Raw genomic sequence first — 8,925 nt, forward strand, 5'->3', positions numbered from 1 at the left:
TAAGTACCCTCCCGGACCTTTAATATTCCCATAGCACTATGACATAAATCTTTTAAACTCACCCTAAGATCTTCGTAGACAGGGCTAATGTTGCAGTACCTATTCTGTAGAGGATAGGAAATAGAAACAGAGGCAATTTCGCCCAGGATCCGACTGCAGAACACAGAGCCGTTAATTTTCAGTTTTATGGCTCTAGGCTCCCGAGCCTTGTGCATTCCCCAAGACAAAGCTAGTAATTCACTTTCGAGAAAATCTCTACAAAACGCGCAAAACTGTTGGCAGAGTTATCAGGCCAATTGCAACACACGGCGGGCTTTTCAAATAGTACTGCTGCCCAATCAGATATGGGGGCGTTACTCGCTTTGAAAAAAATTTTTGGTTGCTGTAGCTGAGGGAAAAACTGAAAATCCTTTTCAGTGGGCGCCAAACAAGTAAGTAAAGTCGCTCAGTCGTGTCCGACTCTGCGACCCCATGGACTGTAGCCTACCAGGCTCCTCTATCCATGGGATTTTCCAGGCAAGAGTACTGGAGTGGGTTGCCATTTCCCTCTCCAGGGAATCTTCCCGACCCAGGGATCGAACCCGGGTCTCCAGCATTAGCAGACAGACGCTTTACCGTCTGAGCCACCAAATAACCCATACTAAATTTGCCTGGCAAGTTTTGCACTCAATTGCAGAGCCGTAATCGACTGAGGCCCCATAGCCTGCCAGGCTCCTCTGTCCATGGAATTTTCCAGGCAAAAATACATTGCCTAAATGCTTATCCAAGACTGCTTGTTGAGAGCTGTAAAAATTTTTACGGCGTTTTCCGTCGTCAAACCAGCTGCGTAATCTGAGTGAAACCAGACCACAATCAAGTGCACCAGCTATTTCTCTGAAAGTGTAGGTGGCTCTGAAAAGAGCCTTTGGGTTATGTAGGGCTGCGAGCCGGCTCACTTGGAGCTGGTGTACTTGGTAACAGCCTTGGTGCCCTCAGACACCGCGTGTTTGGCCAGCTCCCCGGGCAGCAGCAGACGCACGGCCGTCTGGATCTCCCTGGATGTGATGGTCGAGCGCTTGTTGTAATGCGCCAGGCGCGACGCCTCGCCCGCGATGCGCTCGAAGATGTCGTTGACGAAGGAGTTCATGATGCCCATGGCCTTGGACGAGATGCCGGTGTCCGGGTGGACCTGCTTCAGCACTTTGTACACGTACACGGAGTAGCTCTCCTTGCGGCTGCGCTTGCGCTTCTTGCCGTCCTTCTTCTGCGCCTTGGTCACCGCCTTCTTGGAGCCCTTCTTCGGGGCCGGTGCGGACTTGGCTGGCTCAGGCATGCTGACAGGAATTACAAAATCTCCGAAAAACAAAGAGGATGGAGTCCCTTTTATAGTCACAAGTCCATATGCAAATAAGTCTTAGTGAGCTTATCTGTCTGATTGGTGAATACTAATGATGACGTTATGCCAACATTGTCCAATAAGAGCACGCGTTGTAAGAAATTGCGTTTGTCTTGTTTAAAATAGGAAGACAACTTTGGCCAATGGAATGGCTGCTTTTTCGCGCGCACTGTGGCTATAAATTGTGAGTTCCTTCGGTTTAATCACTTCTGGTGTAGCGTCTGCGTACTGCGCTATGTCTGGACGTGGCAAGCAAGGCGGCAAAGCTCGCGCCAAGGCTAAGACCCGCTCTTCGCGGGCCGGGCTCCAGTTCCCCGTGGGCCGAGTGCACCGCCTTCTCCGCAAGGGGAACTACGCGGAGCGGGTCGGTGCCGGGGCCCCGGTGTATCTGGCGGCGGTGCTGGAGTACCTGACAGCCGAGATCCTGGAGCTGGCGGGCAACGCGGCCCGTGACAACAAGAAGACGCGCATCATCCCGCGCCACCTGCAGCTGGCCATCCGCAACGACGAGGAGCTCAACAAGCTGCTGGGCAAAGTCACCATCGCTCAGGGTGGTGTCCTGCCCAACATCCAGGCTGTACTGCTGCCCAAGAAGACTGAGAGCCATCATAAAGCGAAAGGCAAATAAGGTCTGAATTCATACTCCAACCTCTAAGAACAAAGGCTCTTTTCAGAGCCACCCATAACTTCTGTGGAAGAACTGAACACTCTCTTGAAACCTGTCAGGCCAAGATTACAGTACTGTACATGGAATTTTTAGTCCCCATATTGACTAAACATGCGTCAACATCTGGTAAAGACCAATTCTCAGATTACTCCATTGTAAAACCATGACACTGCCAGCCTTTATCTTCCCAGGGACACATTTATGATGATTATTTATCCCAGCATTAAACCAATTTTGTTTCTGGTCTTTATCATTAGAACCCAACGGTCCAATAGTTAAAACTTATGTTTTTTTCAGGGTTACCTCTTTACAAAAAAACACCTAGTTACTTTATTAGTGTAAACTTGGTGTTGCTCCAGGCCTTCTGGTCAGTACACAGTTTACATATTGAAGTCCAACCATTTGCATCAAAATCAATTAATCAAGTTAGATAACCACTTACCAGTATTCAAGCACACGGCAGGGCCCCCGCCCCCTTCCCTACACCACGCTGGGCAAAAGTTGTGTCTTCACAGGACCAGTGAGCCAGTCTATTTTGAAGCTTTATTTTAGGTCTTGATACAAACATTAAATGCAGATCTTGATTCAGTTATGAAGTGGAACTAGTTTTTTAGAGACTAGCAAATACTTTGTTATAATTTCCCCCCATATTATCTGAAAAGAGAAAAAGACCCCAATGAAAATGCATTTCTTTTAGAACAACTTATTTCCTGACTTCCAAAGATTCTGGACCAAATTCCTTTTTTACTGGTGAAATCAATATTTCAGTCGAAAACCAAAAACTCAGACAAGATACAGTGCAGCCATAATTCTTCCCTGCGAATATACAAACACAAGGTAAGAGGACAGAAAACAAAACCTTTTCAGGCAATGGCACCCCACTCCAGTACTCTTGCCTGGAAAATCCCATGGACGGAGGAGCCTGGTAGGCTGCAGTCCAAGGGGTCGCTAAGAGTCGGAGACGACTGAGCGACTTTACTTTCATTTTTCACTTTCATGCATTGGAGAAGGAAATGGCAACCCACTCCAGTATTCTTGCCTGGAGAATCCCAGGGACGGGGGAGCCTGGTGGGCAGCTGTCTATGGGGTCGCACAGAATCGGACACGACTGAAGTGACTTAGCAGCTTAGCAGCAGCAAGATCCAAATGAAGATCGGTTTTTAACCAATCAGGTTACTCCAGCAAAGTCTGGCCAATCAGGATCGGATCGTCTGTATAAAGTCTCGTCCTGGAAGCTGTCGTTCAGTTGCTTCTTTCGCAATACAGCTCTCGAAGTTATGGCTCGCACAAAGCAGACGGCTCGCAAGTCCACCGGCGGCAAGGCGCCGCGCAAGCAGCTGGCCACCAAGGCGGCCCGCAAAAGCGCGCCGGCCACCGGCGGCGTGAAGAAGCCGCACCGCTATCGGCCCGGCACGGTAGCTCTGCGCGAGATCCGCCGTTATCAGAAGTCCACAGAACTGCTGATCCGCAAGCTGCCGTTCCAGCGGCTGGTGCGCGAGATCGCGCAGGACTTCAAGACCGACCTTCGTTTCCAGAGCTCGGCCGTGATGGCGCTGCAGGAGGCGTGCGAGGCCTACCTGGTGGGGCTCTTCGAGGACACCAACCTGTGTGCCATCCACGCCAAGCGCGTCACCATCATGCCCAAGGACATCCAGCTTGCCCGCCGCATCCGCGGGGAGAGGGCATAAACTGTCCTTAACAAGCTTGGGGGCATTTAGCTTCCTCCCAAAGGCTCTTTTAAGAGCCACTTCCGTCTTCACTGAGAACAGCTGTTAACACAATAGGTTTTCCTAAAGCAGAAAAATTTTATTCGGGATTTACATAACCACAATACAGGTATGAAGCGTACTTGCTAAGGCTGATGACGCCGTGGTAATTTTGTAAAAGCTATTTTTAAAAACTTTGATACTGCTAATAGGAGCGAGTGTCCCCACCTGTAAGACCACCTGGGCACTCTGAATTCTCCAGTATAAAGATCTCACAAGGAGAAGTCAGTCAACAAAACTGCCAACCTGAGTATCAGCAGAGAGCAAGTATCTCCCCCAGTTAGAGTAGCCTCAGGATGCAGAGCTCTGGTTGACTGTCTGTGTGTGTACTGTGCTTGGAGGAACAAGTATCTTGTAAGTTCTAATCAATTAGTGATTGAACTGTCCAGGGTCCAAGGAGGGGCAGAGTATATCTAGGTTAAGTGAAGCAATGTGGCCCAGGATCTACCAGTAGTGGGCAGACCTCTTAACGTAACTGATAATCAATTTGTTTTATACAACTCCAGAAAAGAATGAATCCGGTCGGAGCTGGCTACAGGGTGTTCAACAAACAGCCCTTTTGAGAACTGCATTTCTCACTGTTAGGCGGTAGCACCTGGTAACCCTGCAGGATCAAGTTCTAAGCTGTTTATTATTCACCCCCATTCCAAGATTTGATGTTGGGAAATTAACAAATTAGTCCTCTGGCTTTTATTTGCCAGCTTTCAGGAACCTCCTAACACAGTCAAGTACGAGGAGCAATCCACAGGGGTAGTGTTCAGTCGCTCAGTCTTGCCCGACTCTACTACCCCATGGACTGCAGCACAACGGGCTTCCGTGTCCTTCATCTCCCCAAGCTTGCTCAAACTTAGGTCCATTGAGTCGGTGATGCCATCCAACCATTTCGTCCTCTGTCGTCCCCTTCCCCTCCTGCCTTCAATCTTTCCCAGCATCAGGGTCTTATCTAACAAGTTGGCAAGAGCATCAGGTGGCCAAAGTTTTGGAGCTTCGGCTTCAACATCAGTCCTTCCAATGACTGCTCATGACAGGCATCATGCATGCCATCAACATCTGGTGACTTTCTGGAGGTAGAAGCCACAGTGAGCCTGTTTGAGGCAGTAATGCCCTCCAGACCACTTGTGGGCTTATCCCATACCTGACATTACACTCACACCTATGAAATTCTAGGACCAGGAGAGTATTCTAAGTCTGTGTGAACCTGTTTTATTTTTATAACTTTTTATTTTATATTGAAGTATAGCTGATTATATAGCCAAATGTTGTGATAGTTTCAGGTAGATAGCAAAGGGGCTCAACCATTCATATTCACATATCCATTCTCCCCCCAAATCCCCTCTCATCCAAGCTGCCACAAAATATTGAGCAGAATTTCCTGTACTATAAAGTAGGTAGGTCCTGGTTAGTTATCTATTAATATCTTAAATATAGCAGTATGTACATGTCAATTCCAAACTCCCTTTCTATCCTTTCCCCCTGCTTCATTCTCTCAGTCTGTGAGTCTGTTTCATAAATAAGTTCTCTTTTATCATTTCTTTTTTAGATTCTGCATATAAGGGATGTCATACGATATTTCTCCTACTCTGTGTGAAACTGTTTTAAATGTAAAATTTTGCCCCTTTTCTCTCACCATATACTAAGGCCAAAAAAATTTTCACCGCTGTTCACTGATGGTTCTCCAGAATAGAAAAAGCCTGACAAAAGCAGGTGCTCATCAAATTCTATTTGAATGAATGTAGTGCTGATTTGCAACACTGTAGACACAAGATAGCCTCAGGTAATTACTTAGTGCTTCCCACCTCCTGCATTGCGCATTTCATCCAAGATACTTCTTGAATTCTATGGGGAACAGGTATAATACTGATTACAGGAATTATATAAAACTTGATAGTTTCCAAAGTATTTTCACATGTGTTTTCATTTGTGAACTTGCTGATAGTTCCCCAGATTTAGAGAATATACATATTAATCCTTCACTAGCTCTAGAAAAGTCAGTCTTTTCTGAAGGTAGCCAAGTGCTGGGAAGACAAAGCCAATAGATCTCAGTTTGGGATTCTTTGAACAAACCCTCAAAGGAAATGAGGAGATCTGTATAAGCCTCCCACATCTGTAGGAAAATAAAGTAAGAGTGATTGTTTAAGGAAAAAAAAAAAAAAAACTAGGTAGAAAAGCCTGTTTTCCTGTAAGTGGAAAGGCAGAAGTTAGGCTGCTTTTAACATTTTGCAATTCCTCAGTAAGGACATCTGGGATTTGGATGCCGATTGAGATCTGAAGTTAAAAAGTGTACTATGGCTCAGTGAGGACATGCTCTATTAGAAGTCTAAGGTTGGTTGTAGAAAAGGTGGTTTTAGGGAATGTCCAAAACTTCTTAAAAAAAAAGAAAGAAATAAATTAGAATAACCACTAAAACCAAAGGCACCAACTCTGAGCACTTTTTAAAAACACGACTTGCAGAAAATGAGTGTCTTGGCCTGCTCAGGCTACTGTATCAGAATACTATAGACTAGGTGCCTTAAAAATAATAGAAATGTATTTCTCACAGCTCTGGAGGCTGGGAAGTCCAAGATCAAGGTGCTGTCAGACATAGTGTCTGGTAAGAGCCCTCTTCCTAACTCATAGATGGCTATTTTCTCTATGGGTGGAAGAGTCAATGGGGTCTCTTATAGAGGCAATACCACTGATGAGGGCCAGGTAGTTAAAACCTAAGCCCCTTCCCAAAACCTTACCCTCCAAATACCCTCCCATTAGAGATTAGATTTCAGCATATGAATTTTGGGGAAATAGAAACACTCAGTCTATAGAAACCAGTCTGCTTTTAAACATTAGAAGCTTAGGAACTGTGTTTGTAGCCTCTGACCCTATTGTAAACCCAAGAGGGTGAGACAGCAGGGGACTCCTGCTCCAGGGACCCCAATCTATATCTTGATTTTTATTTTCTCAATATCCATCCAACCCTGGAGATGCTAGTAAGGTGAAGTGAATGAAAGGGAATCAGAGTTTCTGGCAGTTATTATCTGATATATTTAGGCATGAAAAGTGACTACATCAGGAGACAGAAAGGACTATGAAGACCATCACTGGTCACTTTGTATTACAGAATTTTGGAAACAAGATAAGGCAAAACAAGGAGAGAGGGTTAGGCATGAACAGCCATGTATATTAGAGAATACATTTAGGACTTGAGAGAGCCTCGGGAGAAAGTAAGGGGTTTCCTAAAGGGTTTTGCATTTCTGGCTTCAAGTCATGAGCAGACTAGAGAAGGGCAGACTGGGGACTTCACTGGTAGCTTTGTGGTTAGGATTTGGTGCTTTCACTTCTGTGGCTCAGGTTTGATCCCTGGTGAGGCGAATAAGATCCCAAAAAATGCAGGGCAAAAAATAAATAATAGAAGGTGTAATAAGGTGAAGGAGCCAGTAGATTCTACATCCTCAAATTTCTTTAACTGAAATAGTACATGGAGGCATAGATGCTTGAGGAACGTTTGAGAATGAAAGCAAAGATGGTGATTGCTCTGGGGGTAGGACCAAGGAAGAAGGAAAATTTTGTGCTTGCCTGTCTCATATTTAAGATTCTGACTTGGTAAAAGGCCAACTGTGTTGAGAAGACTCTACGGAAGGGAAGAAAAGATTTGAGAAGTTAAGCTCATGGAGTGGAAAACACTCCAAAGGGCTAGTTTTGGATTAGTGTATGTCTGCATGTGTCTTTGTGTGTTTATGTGTACATATATATGTGTCTGGAGGACAGGAGAAATGAGAATTAAGAAAGGCACTAATTACTCGTAAATAGACTAACTTTGAATGAAGAACAATGCAAGAACAATAATGATAGCTTATGGTGAACAATCTTGGATTTGTGATCTCCGAAGAATTAGCTTCAGGACCAGGGACCAGGCTTGATCACTCAGAGCTTTTGTGTGGCAGAAGTTTTATTACAGTGAAAAGGGACAGAGAACGCTTCTGACATAGACATCAGAAGCAGGCAGAGAGTGCCCCATATGCTAGTCTTATCAAGGCCTTATATACTTTTACCAGACCCACTCCCACAACATACATCTTAAATCAATAAGACTAGTCAGAAGGTTCTTGTTAAGAAGGAGAAACACGTCCTCGAGCAACATGTCCTCGGGTCAAACAACAGGGAGGGAACACAGCTCTGCCATCAACAGAAAACTGGATTAAAGATTTACTGAGCATGGCCCCACCCATCAGAACAAAATCCAGTTTCCCCCTCAGTCAGTCTCTCCCATCAGGAAGCTTCCATAAGCCTCTTATCCTTATGTATCAGAGGGCAGACAGAAGGGAAAAACCACAATCACAGAAAACTAACCAATCTGATCACATGGACCACAGCCTGGTCTAACTCAATGAAACTATGAGCCATGCCATGTAGGGACACCCAAGATGGACGAGTCATAGTGGAGAGTTCTGACAAAAAGTGGTCCACTGGAGAAGGGAATAGCAAGCTACTTCAGTATTCTTGCCTTGAGAACCCCATGAACAGTATGAAAAGGCAAAAAGATAGGACACTGAAAGGTGAACTCCTCAGGTCAGTAGGTGCCCAATATGCTACTGAAGATCAGTGGAGAAATAATTCCAGAAAGAATAAAGAGATGGAACCAACGCAAAAACAACACCTGGTTGCGGATGTGACTGGTGATGGAAGTAAAGGTGGATGTTGTAAAGAGCAATATTGCATAGGAATCTGGAATGTTAAGTCCATGAATTGAGGCAAATTGGAAGTGGTCAAACAGGAGATGGCAGAAGTGAACGTAGCCATTTTAGGAATCAGTGAACTCAAATGGACTCAAATGGGTGAATTTAACTCAGATGACCATTATGTCTACTCCTGTGGGCAAGAATCCCTTCGAAGAAATGGAGTAGCCATCTTAGTTGACAAAAGAGTCTGCAATGCAGTACTTGGATGCAGTCTGAAAAATGACAGGATGATCTCTCCTCATTTCCAAGGAAAACCATTCAATATCACAGTAATCCAACTCTATGCCCCGACCAGTAATGCTGAAGAAGCTGAACGGTTCTATGAAGACCTACAAGTCCTTCTAGAACTAACACCCAAAAAAGATGTCGTTTTCATTATAGGGGACTGGAATGTGAAAGTAGGAA

The 8,925-nt window shown here is 45.2% G+C and overlaps 3 protein-coding genes across 3 annotated transcripts; 2 read left to right on the forward strand and 1 right to left on the reverse strand.

The window, feature by feature from the left end:
- Positions 1-884: 884 nt before the first annotated feature.
- LOC122697458 (histone H2B type 1-C/E/F/G/I) lies at positions 885-1,345 on the reverse strand. Its single transcript, XM_043908285.1, has one exon. The coding sequence runs from the start codon at positions 1,310-1,312 to the stop codon at positions 932-934; it is 381 nt and encodes a 126-aa protein (XP_043764220.1). The 5' UTR covers positions 1,313-1,345; the 3' UTR covers positions 885-931.
- Positions 1,346-1,567: 222 nt separating this feature from the next.
- On the forward strand, positions 1,568-2,054 carry LOC122697454 (histone H2A type 1). The gene has a single exon (XM_043908282.1). The coding sequence runs from the start codon at positions 1,611-1,613 to the stop codon at positions 2,001-2,003; it is 393 nt and encodes a 130-aa protein (XP_043764217.1). The 5' UTR covers positions 1,568-1,610; the 3' UTR covers positions 2,004-2,054.
- A 1,249-nt stretch (positions 2,055-3,303) lies between these two features.
- Positions 3,304-3,792, forward strand: LOC122697447 (histone H3.1). The gene has a single exon (XM_043908273.1). It carries the CDS (start codon positions 3,320-3,322, stop codon positions 3,728-3,730), a length of 411 nt encoding a protein of 136 aa, XP_043764208.1. The 5' UTR covers positions 3,304-3,319; the 3' UTR covers positions 3,731-3,792.
- The last annotated feature ends 5,133 nt before the right edge of the window (positions 3,793-8,925 follow it).

Source organism: Cervus elaphus, chromosome 7 (assembly GCF_910594005.1).
Source record: "Cervus elaphus chromosome 7, mCerEla1.1, whole genome shotgun sequence".
Taxonomy (NCBI): domain Eukaryota; kingdom Metazoa; phylum Chordata; class Mammalia; order Artiodactyla; family Cervidae; genus Cervus; species Cervus elaphus.